The 26,455-nt window shown below is 37.6% G+C and overlaps 2 protein-coding genes across 2 annotated transcripts in view; one reads left to right on the forward strand and one right to left on the reverse strand.

Moving 5' to 3' along the window:
* Positions 1-11,742: 11,742 nt before the first annotated feature.
* Positions 11,743-13,896, forward strand: LOC127639858 (insulin). Its single transcript, XM_052122158.1, has 3 exons — positions 11,743-11,799; positions 11,949-12,133; positions 13,661-13,896. Exons 2-3 carry the CDS (start codon positions 11,956-11,958, stop codon positions 13,807-13,809), a joined length of 327 nt encoding a protein of 108 aa, XP_051978118.1. The 5' UTR covers positions 11,743-11,799; positions 11,949-11,955; the 3' UTR covers positions 13,810-13,896.
* A 65-nt stretch (positions 13,897-13,961) lies between these two features.
* LOC127639698 (rho GTPase-activating protein 35-like) overlaps positions 13,962-26,455 on the reverse strand; it is a 31,052-nt gene continuing 18,558 nt past the window's right edge. Inside the window, exons 2-8 of the mRNA XM_052121866.1 lie at positions 24,246-24,401; positions 19,782-23,701; positions 19,455-19,596; positions 19,081-19,158; positions 18,750-18,881; positions 18,458-18,563; positions 13,962-18,370 (exon numbers count right to left, since the gene is read on the reverse strand). Of these exons, the coding sequence (XP_051977826.1) occupies positions 18,094-18,370; positions 18,458-18,563; positions 18,750-18,881; positions 19,081-19,158; positions 19,455-19,596; positions 19,782-23,510 (4,464 nt within the window). The 5' untranslated portion in view covers positions 23,511-23,701; positions 24,246-24,401 and the 3' untranslated portion in view covers positions 13,962-18,093. The remainder of the gene's footprint in view (positions 18,371-18,457; positions 18,564-18,749; positions 18,882-19,080; positions 19,159-19,454; positions 19,597-19,781; positions 23,702-24,245; positions 24,402-26,455) is intronic.

The following is a 26,455-nucleotide window of genomic DNA, read 5'->3' on the forward strand; positions in this document are numbered from 1 at the left end:
CACAGACAATTAACTGAATCTTCTGACCCATATCTTCATGATTTTATGCATTGCACTGCTGCCAAACGACTAGCTGATTAGATAATCACATTAATACGTAGATGTACATGTGTACCTAATAAAGTGGGTGGTGAGTGTATATATACAGTATGTACAATGATCAGCTACAACATTACCGTAGTCTTTGTCAGTTCGAACCAGTCTGGCCATTCTCTGTTGACCTCTCTCATCAACAAGAATTTCTGTCCACAGAACTGCCGCTCACTGGATGTTATTTTTTTTGGCACCATTTGGAGTGAATTCTAGAGACTGTTGTGTGTGAAAATCCCAGGAGATCAGCAGTTAAAGAAATACTCAAACCAGTCCGTCTGGCACCAACAACCATCCACGAGATTATCTAATCAACCAATCATGTGGCAGCAGTGCATATAATATGCAGATACGTGTCAGGAGCTTCAGTTAATTTTCACATTAACCATCAGAATTGGGAACATTTTTATGTCAGTGTTTTAGACTGTGGCATGATTGTTGGTGCCAGATGGGCTGGTTTGACTATTTCTTTTACTACTGATCTTGAATTTAATAAGAATGGTGCCAAAAACAAAAAACACCCAGTGAGGGGCATTTCTGTGGATGAAAATGCCTTGTTGATGACAGAGGTCAACAGAGAATGGCAATGTTCGAACTGAAAAAGTCTACAGTAACTCAGATAACCACTCTGTACAATTGTGGGGAGAAGAATCCTCTCTGTACCTGCCACACAACTACTCGTCATAACTAGACTGGACTACTGTAACGCTCTCATTGCAGGCCTTCCTGCATGTGATATTAGACCTCTCCAAATGATCCAGAATGCAGCAGCACGTCTGGTCTTTAATGAACCTAAGAGAGCACATGTTACACAATTCTTTGTCTCTCTCCACTGGCTACCGGTTCATGCACGTACTAAATTCAAGGCCCTGATGCTGAGGAATGTCGCCTTGTCGTACCAAAACAAAGAGGCACCAGAACACTTTCCCGGACTTTCAGTTTCATCATACCACGTTGGTGGAATGACCTTCCCAACTCAATCCGTCAAGCTGACTCACTCTCTATCTTCAAAAAATGGCTAAAAACATATTTTCCAAAAGCACTTAACCGGTCACTAAAAAAAATTAAAAAAACTGCACTTAAATCTGTTTTGTATACTATTCTGATGATAGTGAAACTTTGTAGTATGGCACTTTTCGTACCACTGTCTCCTTAAGATGATTCGCTTATGTTTTCCTCTTTTGTAAGTCGCTTTGGATAAAAGCGTCTGCCAAATGAATAAATGTAAATGTAATGTAAATGTAAATATCATCTCAGAATGCAGGTCTAACAAGGGGGACCTACACAATATTAAACAGGCTGTTTTAATGTTGTGGCTGATGGTGTGTGTATATATACTGAAGATATACAGGTGAAACTCGAAAAATTAGAATATCGTGCAAAAGTTCATTAATTTCAGTAATTCAACTTAAAAGGTGAAACTAATATATTATATAGACTCATTACAAGCAAAGTAAGATATTTCAAGCCTTTATTTGATATAATTTTGATGATTATGGCTTACAGCGTATGAAAAACCCAAATTCAGAATCTCAGAAAATTAGAATATTGTAAAAAGGTTCAGTATTGTAGGCTCAAAGTGTCACACTCTAATCAGCTAAACACCTGCAAAGGGTTCCTGAGCCTTTAAATGGTCTCTCAGTCTGGTTCAGTTGAATTCACAATCATGGGGAAGACTGCTGACCTGACAGTTGTGCAGAAAACCATCATTGACACCCTCCACAAGGAGGGAAAGCCTCAAAAGGTAATTGCAAAAGAAGTTGGATGTTCTCAAAGTGCTGTATCAAAGCACATTAATAGAAAGTTAAGTGGAAGGGAAAAGTGTGGAAGAAAAAGGTGCACAAGCAGCAGGGATGACCGTAGCCTGGAGAGGATTGTCAGGAAAAGGCCATTCAAATGTGTGGGGGAGCTTCACAAGGAGTGGACTGAGGCTGGAGTTACTGCATCAAGAGCCACCACACACAGACGGGTCCTGGACATGGGCTTCAAATGTCAAACGTCTTACCTGGGCTAAAGAAAAAAAGAACTGGTCTGTTGCTCAGTGGTCCAAAGTCCTCTTTTCTGATGAGAGCAAATTTTGCATCTCATTTGGAAACCAAGGTCCCAGAGTCTGGAGGAAGAATGGAGAGGCACACAATCCAAGATGCTTGAAGTCCAGTGTGAAGTTTCCACAGTCTGTGTTGGTTTGGGGATCCATGTCATCGGCTGGTGTTGGTCCACTGTGCTTTATTAAGTCCAGAGTCAACGCAGCCGCCTACCGGGACATTTTAGAGCACTTCATGCTTCCTTCAGCAGACAAGCTTTATGGAGATGCTGACTTCATTTTCCAGGAGGACTTGGCACCTGCCCACACTGCAAAAAGTACCAAAACCTGGTTCAATGACCATGGTATTACTGTGCTTGATTGGCCAGCAAACTCGCCTGACCTGAACCCCATAGAGAATCTATGGGGCATTGCCAAGAGAAAGATGAGAGACATGAGACCAAACAATGCAGAAGAGCTGAAGGCCACTATTGAAGCATCTTGGTCTTCCATAACACCTCAGCAGTGCCACAGGCTGATAGCATCCATGCCACGCCGCATTGAGGCAGTAATTAATGCAAAAGGGGCCCAAACCAAGTACTGAGTACATATGCATGATTATACTTTTCAGAGGGCCGACATTTCTGTATTTAAAATCCTTTTTTTTATTGATTTCATGTAATATTCTAATTTTCTGAGATTCTGAATTTGGGGTTTTCATAAGCTGTAAGCCATAATCATCAAAATTATATCAAATAAAGTCTTGAAATATCTAACTTTGCTTGTAATGAGTCTATATAATATATTAGTTTCACCTTTTAAGTTGAATTACTGAAATTAATTAACTTTTGCACGATATTCAAATTTTTCAAGTTTCACCTGTACATATCAAAGTGTTCATGTATGTGAGCTTCTTTATTCAAGTCAAGTCAAGTGGTTTTTATTGTCGTTTCAACCATATACAGTTAGTACAGTACACAGCAAAACGAGACAACGTTCCTCCAGGACCATGGTGCTACATAAAAACAACAAAGGACCAACACAGGACCACATGAGACTACACAACGAAATAAAATACCTATATAAAAAAAAAATATAAAAAATAAAAAACCTACATATATCTCTATAAAGTGCACGTGCAAACATGTGCAAAAAGTACAGGACAATACAACAAATTTCTGACAATGAACAGGACAATAGACAGTGCAGCGCCGACCAGTACTCAGTAGTGCAAAAAGATGACAGTTTCTAAAAATGTAAACATAACATACTATGAGATAATGTTCTATGCACATAGCAGTTATTGAGGTAGCAGACAGTTATAAAGTGACAGTAATTAAAGTGCAACTCAGGACACGTGTGTGTCAAACCAGTCTCTGAGTATTGAGGAGTCTGATGGCTTGGGGAAGAAGCTGTTACACAGTCTGGCCGTGAGGGCCCAAATGCTTCGGTACCTCTTGCCAGACGGGAGGAGGGTAAAGAGTTTGTGTGAGGGGTGTGTGGGGTCGTCCACAATGCTGGTTGCTTTGCGGATACAGTGTTTTTTGTAAATGTCTTTGATGGAGGGAAGAGAGACCCCAATGATCTTCTCAGCTGTCCTCACTATCCTCTGCAGGGCTTTGCGGTCCGAAACGGTGCAAGTCCCAAACCAGGCAGTGATGCAGCTGCTCAGGATGCTCTCAATAGTCCCTCTATAGAATGTAGTGAGGATGGGGGGTGGGAGATGTGCTTTCCTCAGCCTTCGAAGAAAGTAGAGACGCTGCTGGGCTTTCTTGGTGATAGAGCTGGTGTTGAGGGACCAGGTGAGGTTCTCCGCCAGGTGAACACCAAGGAATTTGGTGCTTTTGACGATCTCCACAGAGGAGCCGTCGATGTTCAGCGAAGTGTGTTCACCTTGTGCTCTCCTAAAGTCAACAACCATCTCTTTTGTTTTGTCGACATTCAGGGACAGGTTGTCGAGGTAAATCTGGTTTCAAAAGCTCTGCTGTTTACACAAACTGTGAAATCCAGTCAGTCAAATAAAAATCTCTAATAATGTTGTAGTTCAATATAGCTGCACTGATTTGAAAAACTGGTGACCTGTGAGCTGTTATTTTGAAGATTGTCTTTAAATTGAATGTGATTATAATTACATTCTAACATTATGCAATGCCTGAAACTAACAGTGAGATATTTAATGTTTACATTTACACTTAAAACCTTAAAAAGTTATTACTAAATAGTTTTCTGGTATGTGTTTATATGTGACTAAAGACTTGTACAGTACTTGCAGAACTGAGTAGCATGTTTGTGCATGCCTTGCATAAAAAAAGAACGGAGTGAATGATTATTATTGATGCATAAGACCTGATGAAATGTTAACATAGGAAGAAGTAATATATTATAATGCACTGCCTAAAATCAATAATCAAATATGCAGATAGTAATTTACAATAGATATCATGTTTATTAAATTATATTTCACTGACTCTTGTATTTAGGGGAGCTACATTTGTTTGTACATTTTGCTAATTTAATTGTATACTTTTATTCCATATAGACCTATTGTTTTATATTTATAAGAAATGCTTTTTAGTTATGTTGATCTTACTGTAAAATTCAATATGTATCTGGTTTTTTTTTATTGTAGCTTCATGCCTCCTTACATTCCTCGAATCCATCAGAGAGATTTAAAGTAGTTGTCTTATGGAGATGAAAACTTCAAACATTGTTAGACAAATTAATATATTTCTACATATGAACAGTAGGATTTTTAGCTATAACTTTATACAATTATTTTAAATGTATTGCTGACATGAAAAAGGAATGCTTGTAATCTAAAAAAAGAAAGAGATACATTTTTTACCACTCTTCCCAGAAAAGTTTATTTTGTCTACATTACCGTGAAGCCATAAAGGTTTAGCGTATTAACTACACACATCATATAAATATAAAAAGAAGCTTCACACTGCTTTAGGTCATACGGTTCAGTTGATTATAATTTAATATATAAAATATACAGTAATGCTAAATGGGCTTTGCTCTGCCTCAGCTAATTATATTTCTCATATTGAGGGAAAAATTCTGGATGCCATTTTTTTTTTACAGTTGTATGAGAACATTAGTTACACAGCTAGCTAACAAGCTGGCATAAATAACATTGATTGTGTAATCTCATAAAGCGTTAAAGGGCTGCTTTACACCATTTACAAAGAGGTACATTTGTAAGATGTGAATGATATGGATGAGCCTATATATAGATATATATATATATATATATATATATATATATATATATATATATATATATAGTTGAGGTCAGAATTTTACATACACTTAGGTTGAATTCATTAAAACTAATTTTTTACCACTCCATAAATTTAATATTAGCAAACTATAGATTTATATAGAACTATAAGTCATTTAGGACATTTACTTTGTCCAGATTGTTTCACTTTTAATTGACTATATCACAATTCTAGTGGGTCATACGTTTACATTCACCAAGTTAACTGTGCCTATAAGGCACAGTGACTTTGGCAATGTGGCTCCAGGCCGATGCTTTGCTGTTCCTGTTGGCTGTCTCTAGTATCAGCGTTAGTGGAGAAACCCATAAGCCTCTGTGCGGATCTGAGCTGGTTGAAGCGATCATCCTGGTCTGTGGTCAAAAAAGCTCTTACCCCAAGAGAGATGATGATATCCTCCTGGGTAAGAAAGAATACATTTCTAGTGGAGGACCTGTGGTGTACTGGAAGGATACTGGCCATATGCCTTAAATAATATATTTGATACATTGAACAGTCTATTTTATGTTTTTTAAAAATACAAACAGAGCATAAAGTGGAAAGAAAAATTATAATATCAGTTAAAGTAGGTGTTCTTGATTCAAGTAAACACAGAAAGGTAAGAGAGAATAATAGTGCATAATAGTGAAAGGCTGGAAGACAAATAATGCAAAAGACTCCCAATAACAAATACAAGGTAAAATAGTAAAATAGGGTTTACAGTATCTCAACAAGGCTAAACCTCCTGTCTATGTTGTGGAAATTACCTGATCATCTGTTGTTTTATTCATCAACAGGGATTGCAAAGAAGTGCCACAATAAGATTTGGTTAAATTTTACACTAATATTAAACAACTATGGATTATTTTCTAGGTTTCCTTCCTCCTCAATCTGGCCAGGAAAATGCGGTGGCTGACTTCGCATTTAAAGATCATGCTGAGCTGATAAGGAAGAGAGGCATTGCAGAGCTGTTTTGCTTCAACACCTGCACATACAATGATCTGAAGAATTAATGCTAAGGAACTTGGAGATTTCTAATGACAACTGCCAAAGACACCACCAGTTTACAGACTGGTATCAGCCTTAACGCTTTTAAATTGCGCTTTTCATAGAAAATATTATTTTATTAGATTAACAGAACATGTTTTTTGTATCTCTCACATGCGTGATCTCGTACTAGAAATAACACTTGACTGACTTTACATTACAGTAATCGACTGTGTCAGTTCATTATTTAATCCCTAGGCTGTACAATTTTATTCAAGGTTATCTAAACAATACATTTTCTTCAGCAATGAAATATAAAACGATGTCTGCCAAAGGAGGGCGACACCAGTTAAGGAGTAGGGCTTTCATCAGGGTGGAGGGGGGGTGGTGTTAGTCAAGAAATTTGTACCAGGCCCTGTGATGGGCAGTGGTGGGGCACTAAGGCCCTGTGGTTGGACTAAAAATGTTGTCCCTGGCCCTGTCAATTTTAGCAGTGGCCCCTTTAAAGGAATATTCCGGGTTCAATACGTGAAGATCGATCGACAGCTTTTGTGGCATAATGTTGATTACCACAAAAAAAAAAAAAAAAAAGTTGATTACCACCTTTTCATACACCTACAAGGAAATTTATGATGCCAATGCATGAACATTAAAATACTGACTGTTTCAAATACATTTATGGCCACAAGATGTAAACAATATGCATGTTAACATGATTTTAGAGCAATAACATCAGTTGCTAAACTCTTCAGTGTCATGTTTTCAACTTTGTTGCCATGATGATGGGGCATAAAACCTAAATCCCTAAAATGGATTTCAACAATTTCACAGCTCTAATAACACAAGTTTCAAGAGCAAAATTTATGTAAGTGCTTTTATAAATTATCAACTTCACATTTCTGCCTTTAAACCATCCAAAAATTGGCCCCATTCACCTCCATTGTATAGTGCTTCATTGTAAACTCTTTTTCTTTTTTTGTGTGTGTGGCAATCAACATTATGCAACAAATGCTGTCAATTGAGTTTAACTTGTACTGAACCTACACACATCATCCCCCTTTCCATATATAATATATCATGTTTTTACTGTGTTAACAGTGACAGAAATGTTATAGTTTAACATTAAACTACTAGGGGGATGTATTAGATTTACATTTTTTATTATCGTTTTATTTTATGTTGCTAAAGTTTCTAAATGTGTTTAGGCTATTATTATTATTGTTATTGTTATTATTATCATTATTATTATTATTTAGAAAGACTATCTACATTGACATAACCACAGTAATGATGATGCATCCATGGGCTTATGTAATATCCTTATTATTACAAATGCCACAGTTTTACAATGGAAGAGCTATGCCAAACTTTCATAAGGGTAAGTATAGTGTAGAATGAAGGGGGTTAAAGTCAGGACCTTAATTTTTTTATGGACAAATTATAGACAAAGTTTTCCTCTTGTTCTAATTATGTCTAATATTCAACAAATTGGCATGTTTGCCTTCAGATATTTCAAGAGATTACTTTCTATAAATTACAAAGAGCCTGATTAAAGGAAAACAACATTTCATTAGTAAACACATTTTGATGAGAAGCACAGTCCCAAAGGTAAAGTGGTCTACTCATGGGAACAGTCATAATATTATAATTAACCAGAGGTGGACAAAGTACACAACTCCATTACTTCAGTAAAAGTACAGATACTACTGGTCAAATATTACTCCATTACAAGTGAAAGTTGTAAAGACAGATTTTACAGATTAAGTAAAAGTACAGAAGTGCTTGGTATTAAAAGTACTTAAGTATCAAAAGTAAATTTCCTTTTTTATGTTAACACATTGTTTTATTATTGTTGCATGCCTCTGAAGCAACCTACTGAATACATTAACTAGCTTGTAGTATTGGTGGAATAAAGAGCTTTTAGAATGTTACAAAACCTATAGAAATGAAACAACTGAATTGACAAAAAGACAGCCATAATCATCTTAATTTTTTTATTTAACACTCCTACCCACCCCCACAAAAGCAGCACGGTAGTGTTCTCACACAGCTCTGCAGTGTGCACATATCTATGTGTATACATTCATCCACCTTTGAATCAAGCCGACAGAGAAGTTACTGTAAATACAGATATGACCACGCACTTTGGCTGTAAGTCCAGGACTAGAAAAGACTGTTTATGAAGCTGTTTCATACCTATACATGATAACTGCTCTCTCTGGCTCAGCGGCAGCACCAACACAGATTTGAATGTTCCGGTATGATTTTTGTCAAAGTTTTAATAGACAGGCGAATCGTGTGGGTGTTTGAATTGAGATAGCGATTTTTTATTATTTAATCGCGCAGCTCTACACATAACTATAGTAATTATGCAAGGTAACAACAACAACAACAACAACAAAAAATCTATAAAAGTTACAAGATATGAACTCATTTAACTCTTCAGCTCATTTACATTTGAATTCATGCTTTTGCCTATGCGTTAGCGGTGTATCCACAAGAATCTGGCAACTTGGTTGGCAAATCCATAAAAAATTATTTGACCGACCATAATACTGAAACTTTTGCTCTAAAGCACAGATCATTTCAAGCTTTCACAAGAAATTAAAAGTTTACATACCTCAATATGCTTACGCAGGTTGGACGGTGAGTTTTTGAAGGCTGTGATATGATTCATTTTAGGCAAACAAAGCAAACATTTAAAACAAAACTAATCTTTAAAATTTTCAGAAAACTGGAATATATTTTTAAGTATGGCCATGGGTGCGTGCACTGTGCCACGGAACCACTGTCTTCCATTTTACCAACTGATCAGTGTTCAGAAAATGCTGGGAAATCATTGAACTTCACAACAAGTGACCATACAAGAGGGATTATTGATAGGCTGTCTGTCACCTGCAAAAAATCAATCACATTTTAAAGAAGAAAAAATATCATGCACTGATTTTCTACTTGAGGACCTTGATAGAAATGTAGTGGAGTGAAAAGTACAATATTTGCCTTTCAAATGTAGTGAAGTTAAAGTCACAAGTTTCCAGAAAAAAATCATACTCAAGTAAAGTACAGATACTCAAAAAATGTACTTAAGTACAGTACTCAAGTAAATGTATTTCGTTACTGTCCACCTCTGTAATAAACCCTATAGAAATTACTTAAGTTTCATTTTCTATAGTAGCTTAATGTAATAAAATAGCAAATTCAAAAGATTACAGATGCTTAGGTAAACAAAATGTAATATCTTAGTGGTTATTTAGTGTTAAAGGGCTTTTATTAGTTTGAATCAATATATTGGGAAAAAAAAACTATGTTTGCCTGCATTGAATTATGCACACATGTGAGAAGCACATGCCAAACTGTGAGTGCTGCATGGAGCTTCCATCTGACGTCTATTTAACCTCTAAGGTTTGCCTAACCAAACCAGCACTTCTGTCTCTCTGTGCAAAATCAGGGGAATTTCCCAGCTCAATTTTTAAATCCTCTTTCAACTCATATTTTCACTTCATAATTTCTGTTTATCAATTCCTCACAATTACTTTTGAATACTTTTCTATGTTAAAGGATTTTTTGTCTCCTGTATAATTTCCTCTACACTTAAAAATAAAGGTTCTTTATTAGATCTATGGTTCCATGAATAACCTTATACATCATTTGGAACCTTCCCATTGCAAAAAAGGTTCTTTAGAACCTTCAAAATGTTTCTCTTCAGAACTTTTCACTGAAAGGTTTTTTGGTGAACCAAAAATGGTTCTCCTATGGCATCGCTTCGAAAACACCCTTTTTGGAACCTTTATTCTGTCTACTTTTTCCTGGGGCTGTGTGATTATTCCTTATTGTGTTTCTCTTAAAATAATATTTTTTTGGGGCAAAATTCTAGCTGGATGTCACGGTCTCGCTCATCTGCACCGTGTTTCGTGTCGTCTGCCCCGTGTTTTCTGTTTCACCCGTCACTAGTCACGTCCATGTCACGCTCCCTTGTTGTCCGCCCCGTGTTTTCTGTTTTACCGCTCACGCTTCCTGTCATGTCTTCCTTGTTGTCCGCCCGTGTTTCACTGTCTCTGTGAAAACTACACTTCCCTTCTTCCCGTCTTTTCCGGCCCTGTCACTGTGTTATTGTACGCACCTGTCCGTCATTTTGTCATTACCGTGTCTCTTTATTTAAACCCCGCTGTTTTCCCTTCCCTTTGTTGTGGTTTGATTTTCCATGTTCGTTCTTACGTTGGTGTATGCTCTGTATGCTCTTTGTTCATGTTCCCTGCAGCTTCCAGCCGTTCGTGTTTCCCTGTTGCGTCGCCCGTTCGAGGACTACTCTCCCCTTCGTGGATGTTCATTGCCTGCACCCCCTCCTATGTTTTCCCATCGTGGACTTTCATTTGTTCCAGTGTTTGTTTATTTGTCACTGCTGTAATAAAACTGCGTTTGGATCTGATCCACCTGTCTGCCTGCTCCTGCTTCCCACACAAACGTTACACTGGACATCTTTCTTTCTTTCTTTCTTTCTTTCTTTCTTTCTTTCTTTCTTTCTTTCTTTCTTATCATTATCTTTTATTTTTTATCATCTCAAATTTAGATAGAAGTGTAAAAACACTTATTCAGTGTTTTTGCTATAACAAAATTGGCTATAAATCTAGCTAATAAACAGAAATATAATGTCATAAAATATTAAAGGACTGCTTTACAAACTGCTATTTTTACCAAATATGAATAATTTCATATGAGATTAGTGCCTTTTTTAAAGTACATTACTTTTGAAACTCTTTGGAACATTATTACAGTTTGTGGTTGTTTGCAACTAAATATATTATTGCATTACATAGAACATTTCGACAATCCATCTTGACTGCAAGAAAACGTCACACTGACAACGTAACAAACATTACTTACGACTAATCAGGCATCTTTTAATTCATCCCATGTCCTTGTGAATGGGCTAACAGGAGACTTTCTGCTTGTTTCACACAAATGATCATTACAAAGAAAGCTCGCCAGCTGTCACCTGCTGCTGCTACTCACCCAATATTCATCCGGCAGATCCATGATCAGGCCATTCTGTGTAAACGTCCATTCTCAACTATTATTAACAGTTAACAAAACTGACTTCAGATTGACAACATAGGTTACTAGACCTGCATGAGCACCAGAATGTGTTTGTCTTTTGCAAGCGTAATACTGCTCAGACATTAAAATGAATTGGCTAGGTAAACAAAGCTAATGTGGCATGTGTAATTGGACAGTCACTTAAAGAAGCTAGTGTGTGTTTGCACTAACAAGACTCATTTTCCACTGAGTCAGGCAAAGTTTGCAGAACCTGGCTTAACCCAGCATCACTTGTGTAGATATAAAAGTGAGAAAGACATCTTGTTCATCCCAAACCATCTCGATTTTCTCAGCTCCACTACCATCTACCTCTGTATTTCTTGTCCTCTGCATTAAGAACAGGTAAAAGACTGGCAGGATTGTAAATGAACAGTAAATTCTTACAATTGTTTCTTATTTCTAAAGAGATGAGATGATGACTGTTTATTATGCATACTCACTATTTAATGTGTTTTATTAATTAAAAGGGAATATGTGTCTCTTTATCTCAGTGTGAATATGGCAGTGTGGCTCCAGGCTGGTGCTTTGCTGTTCCTGTTGGCTGTCTCTGGTGTCAATGCAAATGGAGGGGCCCCGCAGCATCTGTGTGGATCTCATCTGGTTGATGCGCTCTACCTGGTCTGTGGTCCAACAGGCTTCTTTTATAACCCCAAGAGAGATGCTGACCCCCTCATCGGTAAGAAAGTATATGTTTCAAGAGGAACTTTGAATAGTGGTGTACTACTAATATGGGAATAGTTACTAAGAAAGTAATCCTCTTGATACTTTAGAGATATTCTGGTCTGCATAAGAATAATATTATAAAAATTATAAAAATATAATTAAATATATATATTTTTAATCAGGCTCATATTCTGAAATACTGAATACTTATCCCTGTAAAGACCTTTAGTCATGAATGCTACCAAGTTAGCCTAGCCTTGTCTTCTGTTCAAATATGAAACAAACACGTCCAACTTAAAGGCAGTGTTTTTCACCTCAAACAGAACAAACTGTTGTTGCATGAATTAAGAGAGCCACATTATACAGCCATACTGTCTGCTAAATATCTCTCAAATCACTCCTAAATAAAAGTTAAACAAAAGCTGTCTGTCCCACATTAAAGGAAATAAACCATCTGTTCACAGCAGAAAGCACTGCTCTACCAATTAATACAAACAAAAGACACAAGGAAGGGGGCGTGACGGGGTGATAGGTGTACGGAGAACAGAGCAAGTGATAAAGAATGAAATCCTTTGGAGTACAGATTACAGATCCTTTTTCAACAGACCAGCCAACATAAAAAAGAAGTAGTTGTGAACAGGTTTTCCCTTGTTATTTATATTTCAATCATTGTTACTAGCTTTTCAGATTTGTTATGTATATTAGGAAATTCACTTTTTTATTTTTTATTAAACAAATTCATACCTGCTGATCCAATTATGGCCACAAGAGGACAGTCATTCATTCTCATAGAGCCAAAAATGTGAAATTAGCATTGACTTGCTCTTGTGTCCAATCTAAGCTTGTATTTAGACCCCAAAGTAATACAGCTGAACTTGGTCAGACTTCTTTCTGATTACACTGATATTAGTTTTTGTGAGTTAAAACCCAAAGCATATACACTGCTAACTCAGACACTTTAAATGGTCAAACGTGATATAATTCTCTCATCATTTACTCATATGACTTTCATTCTTCTACGGGACATATGTGAAGATTTTTCTTTCTTTTTTTTTTTTTTGATGGAGATGCAGTATGAAATGTTTGTTCTTTCTCCATGCAATGCAAGTCAATCAGGTCCAAAAGTTTGAAGCTCCAAAAAGGACATAAATGTAGCATAAAGGTAATTCATAAGACTTGAGTGATTACACTTCCTCGTGCTTGACGTATACACAGATACACACATGCTCTGTGTGTGTACACGCACTGTGCATGTGCTCTGTGCTTGCATCAAGCGCTAGGAAGTGTAATCGAGCTTCAAATCATGACTGCGCCAAGGAGACTGGAGAGGTCAACATTTATAGTGAAATGGTATGGGGAGAGGTAACCCCCTCAATAATCAAAACAGGCAAGTACAACCCTCCCAATATTTATACCATGATCAATGGAAACATGGGTAAATGCTTCACACTTGCAACCCCCCAATGTTCAAGCCAAATCTACACCCTTGCTTACATTAAACCACTAGACTAATATAAAAATGTTGTTGTATCCGTTCCAGGTTTCCTTCCTCCTAAATCTGGCCAGGAAAATGAGGTGGCTGACTTCGCATTTAAAGATCATGCTGAGCTGATAAGGAAGAGAGGCATTGTAGAGCAGTGTTGCCACAAACCCTGCAGCATCTTTGAACTGCAGAATTACTGCAATTAAAGAACCTGCACATTTCTAATGACACCACCTGTTTGCAGACAGGTATCAGCCTTCTCTTTGTGTTTTTCAAAGAAAATAAAATCTCAAAATAACACAGTGGACACCTTTTTTGTATTTCAAAAGTACATTTAATTTATATTTAATATCCATCATTGCATTATGAAAAGTGAACAGAATAAGCTATTTAAAAAGTGCAAATATTTCAGTGAGAAAACAATGCTGAAATCATTTGACAAACCCTAGCACCCACTTCTTCTAGTTTTCAGGGAAGAACTCATCAGTGAAGTATAATTTTCTATTTCATAGTAACAAAGTTACTTACTTTTTAATTGAACGAATCCAAACATTGTGCCATTTCTGGCACTGGGGTTGCACCTGTGGCTATGCCAAGCCTACCAAATGATCCCAGTGTTTGAAACAAATGCACAAAGTTAATTTGTACCAAGGTCCCAAATTATTTAAATCCAACCTTAACAGTTTATGCGACACATTTAATCTTGGAGGTAAGCCAGTCATAATAGAGTTCATTTACATTTCTAAATCCCTGCATCAACATTCCAACATTAAATGGAAAGCCATACCAGAAGAATGGAAGCTGTTATAGTAGCAAAGGGAGGGATTTCAAACTGTTTGCCATGCTTTTTAATGTTTAAAAAAACACAAGAGCGTCAGTGGTGTTATGAGCCTGCATGGTTCTCTGTTCCAGTTCATCCCAACAGTGTTCAACAAGGGGTTCAGGTCTGGGCTTGTGCAAGCCATGCAAGTTCTTCCACTTGGTAAACCATTTCTTTATGGACCTGCTTTGTAAACAGTGGTACTGTCATTTCGAAACAGAAAAGATCCTACCCAAACTGTAGCCACAAATTTGGAATCACAGAATATCATTGTAGTGTAGCACTGAGGGTTTCCACATACTTTTAGTGTACCAAAGTTAATTGTTTATGATTATAGCAACTATAAACCACATATTCAAACAACTGTCGCTCATTAAGTAAACAATATACGAGAATCACAGATAATTGAGAACATCATTCATGTTACAAAATGTATTTATTTTTTGTTGTTCAGTTTATTTAAAGTCTGACACTTTCATAACAGGATCATTTTGCTGATGTTTTTTCATTAGTTCTCATAAATATTTATTTTTAATCAGGCTCATATTCTGAAATACTGAATACATATGAAAAACTTCACCCTGTAAAGATCTTTAGTCATGAATGCTACCAAGTTAGCCTAGCCTTGTCTTCTGTTCAAATATGAAACAAACACGTCCAACTTAAAGGCAGTGTTTTTCACCTCAAACAGAACAAACTGTTGTTGCATGAATTAAGAGAGCCACATTATACAGCCATACTGTCTGCTAAATATCTCTCAAATCACTCCTAAATAAAAGTTAAACAAAAGCTGTCTGTCCCACATTAAAGGAAATAAACCATCTGTTCACAGCAGAAAGCACTGCTCTACCAATTAATACAAACAAAAGACACAAGGAAGGGGGCGTGACGGGGTGATAGGTGTACGGAGAACAGAGCAAGTGATAAAGAATGAAATCCTTTGGAGTACAGATTACAGATCCTTTTTCAACAGACCAGCCAACATAAAAAAGAAGTAGTTGTGAACAGGTTTTCTCTTGTTATTTATATTTCAATCATTGTTACTAGCTTTTCAGATTTGTTATGTATATTAGGAAATTCACTTTTTTTATTTTTTATTAAACAAATTCATACCTGCTGATCCAATTATGGCCACAAGAGGACAGTCATTCATTCTCATAGAGCCAAAAATGTGAAATTAGCATTGACTTGCTCTTGTGTCCAATCTAAGCTTGTATTTAGACCCCAAAGTAATACAGCTGAACTTGGTCAGACTTCTTTCTGATTACACTGATATTAGTTTTTGTGAGTTAAAACCCAAAACATATACACTGCTAACTCAGACACTTTAAATAAAATGGTCAAACAGGCTTTAAATGCTCGCTAGGTCACGAAAACAAAATACACATATCTCAGTCATTCTGATAAAGCCATGGTAAATGACATATTTAAAAGTGCAAGAAATGGTTTAATGATTATTATAATGACAATTATCAATTAATACAGTGGCATATCAGAATTGCCATAATGGTCACATCTACCCCAGGATTTTGCCTTGGGCTCGCTTACTAGTTGCTAGGGTTCATTTATAAAATTTCAGGGTGCAAACATATGTAAACTCAGTCAGTTAGGAGTTGTAAATCACAACATGAAACACATTGTTTATATATTACTCCCAAAGCTGCAGAACCAAAACCAATTGAATGCCTGTTTTCTACATTTTGGATTCAACACAAAGCAACAAAGAATAGGAAATGATCACATTTTCTTGGTGGAAATAATCCAAAGAAGCTCTACTTCTACATCAACACTTCTACTTAAAAAAGAGAACATTTTGTGGCACTCTTCAAGGGCCTCAAATCTGTAACCATTATGATAACATTCAAAAATGGCTGTATCAACATCCAGACTAGTTACTACAGTAAATCTAGAGCTTTCAAGCAGCTTGCTGGAAAGCTCAATATGAAAGAAACATTGTACACTTCAAGTAAAGCTGGGATGATTTCATATTTGTTTAGCCTGGTAGAAAAGCAGCAGGTACACGGAATGAAAATAATAATAATAATAATAATAATAATAAAAAAAAACATTTTCAAATCATCAACGATTTGCCATGGGTTATTTTCAAGTGTATGAGTTCAATCTGAAATACTCATCCCCAACACCTTCATCAAAATATTTACAACTAGTGTTGAAACCTCATCCGCCACATTGCACTACTTTGGTACTTCAGCTTTTCTACCTTGGCAGGATAGAAATGGGAAGTGGCATATGCAAGCAGAACACATTTAGAAATAACGTCACTTCAGAAATATTAAGGTAATTAGGTAATATACATACAATCTACACACAATGAATCATTGTCTCTTTATACATTATGGATTTGTCCAGACGAGTTTAGACAAAACATGAGATGTTAAAAGCAGAAAAGGCCAAATTTGTCATTCTTATTCAGTTACATGAAGATGACAATACAAAACTTGTGATATGAATTTAAGGTCACGTTAGCTAAAATTCAGTCTGTATAATAGGTCCAAAAATACTCATAGCAGTTAAAGATGGAGAATCATAAAAGAAAGGAAATTTAGTCCAGAAATAGGACTGATCTCTGTCTGATCACTCAAGTTTCAAAGTTTTTTGAGCCTTCAAACACAGTGGCAAACACAGTGGCAACATTTTAAACCAACCAGTCGTCAGTGTTGCAATTCCTCATCAACATCGCGTCAGGTGTCAGAACATCAAATCTCGGAAGCAAGAGAAAAAAAATTCAAAGCATTTATCTTTTCAGAATTCTTTCCATAGGATATAAACAAATTATGGTAGTGTTGAAAACAAAACCCAAGCAAAATGATGAATATGTTTGCAGCTTAAGTGATTTCATTCATTTTCTTGAAATAAAGGGGCGAAAAGAGGGGAAAAGTATTTCATTCTATTATTCTCCCAAAATGTTTTATGATGGAAGATTGAACATCATTAAGTGCTAAATGATTTTTCATGACTACAATGTCCCATTTACTACAGTTCCATATAAAAAAGGTAGACAGATGGATTGTGGAAGAGAGGCATTTGTGGATAGAAAAAGCAGAATAGAAAAAGGGATAGATATCAGATACACAGATAGTTTTAAAAAACACCATTGGTTGGCTAGTATGCAGTGAGAAAGAGCAAGCAGGAAAATCTTCAAGTCTTTCAAATCTGCTAATTTCCTTTTTGATTAACATATCTACGTATGTTCACACTCTGGAAAATAAGAACATCCCCCTTTTGAAATAAACTATATCAAGAGCAGTGCTGACATGGCAATCACAAACACAAACTGGAGCCTTTGCTGGCTTTTAAAGAATGTTCAAGAGCTCATAAGTGCACAGACCTTCATCTGGAGTGTGTTTGGATTGATTGATGTGTAAGTAACTGTAGATGATCACCAACTCCTTCCCAAATACATTTTTCACATAAAACACTGACCTAAACAAGCTACATGTGTTAGAGGCATTTAAATGTCTGTGTGTGTGCAGGGCATATATGTGAATGTAGATGTGTATGCATGCACTGTAATGTGTGTGTACAATTCATTTATAATCATAGGCTGCATTTTCCCCAACTCACAGTGTTTGTGGTTCTGCAAGGGGTGTGTGGGGGCTCTGAGGGGGAGAATTTGGGGGGGATTGCAAAAGGGTGGTAAAATGTTGGGTCAATGAGCAATAAGAAGGGGCAGCTGTGGGGGAGGGGGCAATCCAGAGGGCACCAGTGGTCCAGGGGGTCCAAAGGGGCCAGTGGGTGACTCAGCCAGAGGTTGGTTGTAAAAGAAGAAAGCACACTGATGGATGAATATCTCGATGATTGTCTGGTAGGTGCGTGTGGCTGTCAGGGCATCCATAGATGTGAAGGCTGGTCGCATCAGTGTCGGCCAGAAACAGATGGATAGATTTTCACTGGTCATTAAGTTGACTCTGTTCCACTGACTAACCCTGAGAGACAGAGAGAGAGAAAGTTTGAAGTTTCTCCAATTTATCTTTTCTCAAACAGTTATCAGCTGCAGGTGGTTTGACACTTACTTGTTTAGATGGCTCATAACATGTTTGAAGACATCAAAATTCTCCCTGGGAAATCTCCTTAGCACGTCCTTCATAGTGCGTAGCCTCTGTTCTCTGTCATTAATTTCTATTGACAATAAAACAACAACTTATTGTTCCACAGGTTTAGAATAGGCACTGTGTTATGGGTGACATAACACCCAAATTTATTTCATCATCATGCAACACATTGTTAGTTTATAATTTAAAAATGTGCATTTAAGATATAATTTTCCTCTCATACACATTTTAAGACTGATAGGTGAAATCTTACTGAAAGCTTCCATCAGCTCCTCCTGTGAGCTATAAGGAATCAGAGGCTCAGGCAGCTCAGAGAAGAAACTTTTCAATGCCCCAGCAACTGTATTCACAGTGAAGTCCTTCTCCACTAGGTCCAGATTGTGGTCTAAAAACAAACAAACAAATTAATCGACAAGATGAAATGTGAAATCCATAAATTATTTAACAACACACACTAATAAACACTAACAAAATCTTTAAACATACAAAATGTACATGTAAAGAAAATAAATAAAGCAAATCCGTTATTATATTAAGTATGATGACCCCAGTTTTATTAAGTTTTGTTATCCTTCTGAACTTACCCTGTTCAAACTGTCTCTGCACGCTCTCGATCTCTGACTTATTTCCACTTACCCTGTAGATTCCCTCTGTGGTCAAACCTGAAAGAGACACACAGAGAGAGGGATTAATCTGGGATTAAGCACAACTTGCTCTGTCACAAACATTTTTGTCAGACTCTGCATTGCAAGACCAAAAATGACATCCAGGCCGAAGAAAACATGAGTGATTATGTTAACCATGTTCAATAGTATGCTGTGGTGTGATTTATGGCAGTTAAGACCTATTAACCATCTAATTATAACTGAACACTGTGACAAGGATAAGCTTATATGGTGCCCTAGCACATCTCTGATGGGGTGTTACAATGGCGAAATGACAGCAGCAGCAAATGTACCTGTTATCTCAATATAATGGATGCACTTGTCAATGAAAAGTGGAATGGGCCTTTCAGGGGAAACCACGTTCACCAGAGGAACCCCAAAATAGTTACTCTCCAAAGGCTTAGAGATAGAATGTCGAGGCTTTGGTCTTGTTTTCTGCCAAACAGCAAGACACAGACAAATAATTTATGAATACATTTAAAACAATGAAATGTTAAGGCAAAAAGACCTTCTCATTAATGTGGTATAAAAAAGATCAATTAATTTGAAGACAAATTATCATATTATTTAAAAAGTGTGGCATAAAAGCCATGTTAAATAAATAACTAATTAAAACTCACTTTTCCTGGTCGGCGAAGACTTTTCAGTATGTTCCTCTTTTTGGGATCTTCACCTTCTTCATTGAGTATGTCTCCTTTCAGTCTTGAAGCATCATCTTCTTTTGACCTTGAAAGGGTGCCAATCTCATCATCACTACCAATGGAAAAACTTGTGCGAAAAATACTGAACTTCCCCAGCCGTTTGGAACGATCACGATAGAGTTGTGGCTTCACCCTCGCTGCTGAGAATTTGCAACGTCTCTCTAAAGAGCTGGCATCCCCTTCACTGTCTGATCCATTGCCTACTCCATTGGTGTGCATCCTATTGGAATTGCGGATGGTAATAATTTTGCCCTGTGTGCTGTCATGTGGTACAGAGTATATACTGTCCTCATAGCTTGGGCGTGGCTTAGAGACAGCATCCATTGGCTCAGCATAGTCTGAAGGATCGTAATCTCCTCCTAGAGGCCACGTCACATTGGTGGTAAGAGACCGCCGTTGGCTGACTGCATCCGCATAAGGGCTTAAATTAGTTTTTCTGAGGTCAAATGTAACACAAGGTTTGGGTCTCACTTGTGGAGGGACTTTATTGTTTAGCTTGTTCTCAAAAGTGCTAAGGTCAGAGATTACAGAGAGTGTGTCACCTGAGTCCAAGTCAGGCAGTTTGAATCCACCATGAGAGGTTAGTGTGCCATCATGGTAAGGTGGGGAAGCTTCCATGTCTTCCTCAGAATCTAACAGCATTGTGAGAGGGCTAGTGGAGCCACAGTGTGGTGAATAGACATTCTCGTTTGTGCTACTGGCTTCTGCAACATTTGCATACATGTGGCTGGCCTCAACAATTGTTTTCTTTTCTAATACCTCTGTGAAAAATGATTCCAAGAGGTCTATTTTGTGAAGCCCTCCAACAACTCCACCAGGGCCACAAACAAGACTGCAACACCGTCCCTCAATTTCCTGGGCCAGTTCTTCACCTTGGACTAAAAACTCATGAGCAGACTCAGAGTCTATAAGCTTTGCTTGGGTTTCTTCCACTGCAAGCAACTGAATTGGGATAATGTCCTGAACCTCGCACAAAAAGGCACACAGGGTTTCAAAAGAAGCCTTACGACAGGCAGAGTATACAGCAATGTAGCCATTCACCAGCCGACTCTTACGTGTGGCAAAAGAAGCATGGTATGACATTAGGAATAGTTCAATTGTATGCTTGTGGCCACCAATTGTCTGTTCAAGCAGTACCGAAGTACCACTTGCCTGAGGCGAGGTCGGCTTGCAATACTGAGGGAGAAGGAATGGCGCAAGAAGTTGATCAATGTCATAAGGGTCTCCACACATCAGGCACATGACAATACACAATTCAGCCTCTGGGCTCTGGTCCTGCTGTAAGTCTCTAATACATGGAGGAAGTGGGGGTGCAGGTGGATAACAGCTATGGAATGTAGAAGTCCTCCTAGTTTCAAGTAGACCTTTCAAGACCTGGTTGATCTGCCTTTCATTCACATTTCGACCATAGCCAGTGCCTGAAGTGGCTGGTTCCAGGTAGTTACATTGCAGTTTTATGGCTAACTGCTGACCCTGTGGGATTAATGTTTGGGCAGTCTCTCCACCAATTTCGCCCAGTCCTCCAACACCTCTTTTGTTTACTAACAAGAGTGACAGAGGAAGCTGAGCCATATGTCTGTCCCTTCTGCCAAGTGTGGACTCTCGTAACTTATCAATGCTTTCTACAATATATGACAAAGACTCTTTTGAATTGTACAAACATAGGCATCCATGGGGAGTGAATGTGGCTGTATGAAATGAGTTAACAGGAAGTCTAACATTGCCCTCTATGGGCCGAAGGACAAGTTCATACATTCTACCTTCAAGCACATAATGATCATCATTGGTACACAAAGCCCGAATCTCATTTGCTAATTCTCTAGCTAGACCGTCTTTGCCAAGTATAACAAGATTTATCCTATCAACCTTTCCATCAGTCACATGGGACTTTCCAAAGAAAGGGTATCGTGTGGGAAAGCATGAAGCTAGTATTTGCTCAATTTTGTTGTCAACACAGTGTGGACAGTTAGGACAAGTTTCTTTAGTAGGGTGATACACAAAATGGATGTGTTTCAACACTAAAGCATCCCTTTCAGCTTGCAATTTATGCAGTACCTTGAAGCGTTGTTCTTCTCCTAACACTTCCTGAATTGCTCCCATCTTCTCTTTACTAGGTTTAGCATCTACCTCAAGTTCATAGAAAAGCTCAGAGTATTCCAGTAGAAGCTCCTGAAAATCATCTTTTGCTCTGTCTATTATTACTTTCTGGTGCCGGTTATAAATGTCCAAATATTCAGGCTCCTCAAGCCACTGGTAGAATTCTTCATTCATGATGAAGCTGCGGGCCTCTTCCCAGGGCTTGCCAGGGGTAACGAAAGGTGAAGATGCCAATTTTGCTTTGAACTCATGCCGCATCTGAGCACGCTTGCATTCATTGCGCAGGTGTTCAAGGTGTGCATCAAAGATTATTTCAGCAGCTGTTGTGTCTAACACATCAAAGGGAATTCGATCATCCTCCATGTTGTCAAGATGTGGTGTTTCCTCCCATGGCGCATCATCCAGAACCACAAACCAATGATCAAAATCTTTTTTGGACTCAAGGACCTTCTGCACCCCAGACCAGCTCAAATGCTCAATTTCATCCAACTCAGACACCAAGGTACTCAAGGCGAGTGGAAGAGTGCTCAAATATCCTTTGCGACGCCTTTCAATGTGCTCCTGCTTTAGCCGGTGAATATGTTGTTGAAATAGCTTCTTGGACTTACCTGTACCTTCTAAAAATACATACTCATTGTATTCAGTTGAGGTTTGCATACATCGGCTGATGTTGGGCCAAGTTTCATTATGATTCTTCACGATGTGGTTCACCAACCACTCATAGCGATCCTTTGTAGAGGCAATTAGTTGACTCTGATGTTTTAATGCCTCAAAGTAAGGTACGATCTTGGGCTTACCTCTTCCCTTATCAACAAGCTGTAGCAAAGTAAGGAAAGCCAAGTCAACATTGACATTGGACCTTGCTGAAGTCTCAACAACCTGCAAGTTCTTTTTTGAAATGGCAAAGGTATGAGAATCCTTGATGTATCGCTCCACCCCTTCATCACACTTAGTGAGAACCAGTACAATAGGCTTTTTTGTCTTGCTTAAATGATTATACAAGTTGGTGACAAATTTCATTTGGTCATCAAAGTTGCGGTTCATACCACGACTGACATCCACACAAAGCATAAAGCCATCCACCTGCAACTTTCCTTCTGGCATTTGCTTCTGTTCAAAGTCCTGCTCCAGCCCCAACTGATCAGTGCAGAAGTACATGAGTTTTTCTGCAGAAGCCAGTTTGGTGGAGGCAGCTCTTTTGATGTAAGGCTGCAAGGCTGTGCTGCGATGGGGTTGAAATGTCTGGTCATCAATGAATTCTGTCTGCTCCACCACATGCATCCTGCACTCTGCCCCATCTTCCGAAACTCGTCCCACCTCTCCCCAGAAAAGGAAATGGTCATTATTGACAACCCGGCCACCAAAGTCACTGGTACTTAGGACAGAAGTGTGATCAAGATGAAATTCATCTGCACTAGGACGGACAAAGCGGTTACAAAGACAGGATTTGCCAACTCCACATTGGCCTTTCTCCTTCTCAGTACCTGACAGACCAACAACAACTAGGTTGTAGATAGGCATCCGGGATTCTTGCTTTTTAGCCATCATCATCGTATGCAGGCATTCATCTCGCCATGGGCCAAAGCTTGACAGTCAGGGCCCTGTATATGATTTACAATTGATGCTTTAGCTTTAATGTTTCATTCATCCTATGAGGTCAAGAAAACTGCCCATTTTAAGGGGTATCAGGGTCAGGCAGGTGGACTTGAGTGAAGTTGATGGAGGCAGGAATTGGGGCGAACCTAAATGAGAGAAGGAGAGAGAGAACAAACCAATTACTGGTTTAAGTATGTGCTTCATTTGCCCAGGAGGCTCAATTAGGCTAAACTTTAAGCAATTATAAAAATACATAATTAAATCCCCCAGATATTAAAAAGTAAAATAAAGAGAACTGTAAGAGAAATAAAATTCTAATCAAAACAATAAGATAATTTGTTACATGTTCGAGAGGTTATGGATTTCTAGGTCTTGAAAGTTAATCAATTCTTACACAAGGACAAATAAATCCTATGTAGGTGATATGTTGCACAAAATTTGATACAGTGGATACTTGGGCACTTGACATCATGACATGCTTTGTATTTGAAATTACACTGCTCGCTTATTTACATTATTTGTGTCCCAAAACACTGCTTTAATTAGTGTCTTTAGTAGTGTTAATATTCTGATCACTGTGCAGTGTCTTTGAAATTCAACAGCACATTAAGTTGTTGAAGCTTCCAAGCTCATGCCAATCTAAAAAAGTAATGGCTGATAAACATAGACTGAAATCATTATATGTTTTACCTCAAACAACAATCTGTAGTAGATTGGAGTGGTGATGGCGTAGTGGCTAAAGCACAGGGCTGTTAATCAGAAGGTTGCAGGTTCTAACCCCACGGCCACCACCATTGTGTCCTTGAGCAAGGCACTTAACTCCAGGTTGCTCCGGGGGGATTGTCCCTGTAATAATTGCACTGTAAGTTGCTTTGGATAAAAGCGTCTGCCAAATGCATAAATGTAAATGTAAATGTAGTAGACATTTCACCACAGATCAGCTTGAACTGCAAATCACCAAGGGTCAAAAGAGACCAGTAAAGCATACAGCGCCAGTGTTCATTAAGAGAAACAAGTAAACATTTAAAATACCATGCTCCAGTATGTGGGAGATGCAGTTATTTCATGCAGTTAAAGCATTTACCTAATTTAATGATTGAGAAAGACCTTTTGGACAATAAATATATAAATAAAATCAAGATGGGAGTTTTATTAAAAGTAAAGTCAATCGTACAGCTTTTGAATAGTAGAATATCACCTTTGAGTGAAACACACTTTAATGAGAAGGTAACTGGATCAATGCTGTAGGCTTGTGGCAAGAATCTTTGGGGCTCTATTTCCATGAGTGCGCAAAGCGACTGTGCGTAATGTCTTATCCAATTTTTGTGAGAGCTCTAATTTTAAGTGCATTTTTCGTGTCAGCGCAGAGTGCAAGTTGGCGTGGGTGGGAGTGTTTGCGTAATCTGTGGGTGTACACACATAAACTGTGGATATATTATATGGTACTGAAATGTCATTAAGCGCAATTTGCTATTTTCCTGAGAAATAGGTAAATGCGCTAAGACGTTTCAAAACCATGTCTTATCTCAGCGCAAAATTTAAACTCAGTTCCTGCATTTGCAGTTTGGAGATTTCACCAACAGGTGATAATAAAGTTCATGTTCAAACTCGGTACAAAAGTCCCTGATAATCACTGTAGTAGCCATTTTATGAAACAAAACAAAAAATTATGAGATTTGTGTTAAACTAGTCATGGATTCTTTTTCAGTTATTATTATGTTTATATTTACAATTGTATTCATGATCTAATTTGTATTGTTATTTTTCCAACTGTTGTCGTAGAGTGATTTTTATGTCACTGCGAAAGGGGCCAGTGGAAGAAGTTGGAGAGGGTAAAATGGTTATGACCACTTTGTTAATTTGATTTTATTTTCCTTTAGTTTAAAGGGTCATTTGAATTTAGAAATATTTTTGGTTACATTTTTCGTGACTCAATAAATGAATTAAATTTTTCAAAATCAACCAGTAGAAGTGAAGTGCATGCCAATTAAATCACTGTTAATACTAGCTTTGATTTGTGTGTCGAGATTTTTAATAATAATTATTAATAATATTTACTTTACCTATAATTGAATGGAGAGTACATCCACATCCTTGTTATTATTTTGTTTTCTTACAAGAAACACTGAATGTACTACATTTTGAAATATATTAAAAAAAAATAATAATAATTTAGAGGCTACTTCATATTCAACAATAATGAAGTACCAATTGATAGTCCTCAAAAATAATCTCCCTTTCCATTAATCATTCTCTGCATGTCGATGTGTTGAACGTAGTAACCTGAAATAATGAAGAAGACTGTGTGACCAGCCTAATCCAGTTGTGTTAAGAAGGTAACTCCCCAGTTGACGAAAGTCATGCGAGAGTCGCATGCAACGTTCACACAGTGTTTATTGTGTTTATTTGGAGTCCAACAGAAACCCTGCACCTACCCCTAGCACTAAACTTAAAAAAAGATTGGTCAAAGATTGGTTTGACAACAAAAGTGCAGTTATACAGTAAACTTATGAAGGATGTCAACGCTGGATGATGGATCAGCTGGATGAGGAAAAAAAAAAAAGATGAGTTTGGCTGAATCTGTGGAAACTAAAACCTGGAACGCCTTTTGAATGCGAGGGATCGAATATCTGCTTGAAGCGTGAGAATGATCTGCTCTGATTGTGTGAGAGAAAATGTAAGTTTACAGAGGGTTAAAGTTTTATATAATGATTTATTATAATATAACGATTAATAAGTGCCATATTAATCTAAAAGCAGCTTTACAGAAAATCATGCTTTAACAGTCTTAGAATCATCATTGTGCAGTTTGATAAAATATGATTTTAAATTGTGTCTAAAAATAAATAATTAAGTATTTAAGTAAATATTTGTGTTTAGAATACCAGTGAGCAAGCCGA

This window comes from Xyrauchen texanus, chromosome 4 (assembly GCF_025860055.1).
Source record: "Xyrauchen texanus isolate HMW12.3.18 chromosome 4, RBS_HiC_50CHRs, whole genome shotgun sequence".
In the NCBI taxonomy this organism is placed as follows: domain Eukaryota; kingdom Metazoa; phylum Chordata; class Actinopteri; order Cypriniformes; family Catostomidae; genus Xyrauchen; species Xyrauchen texanus.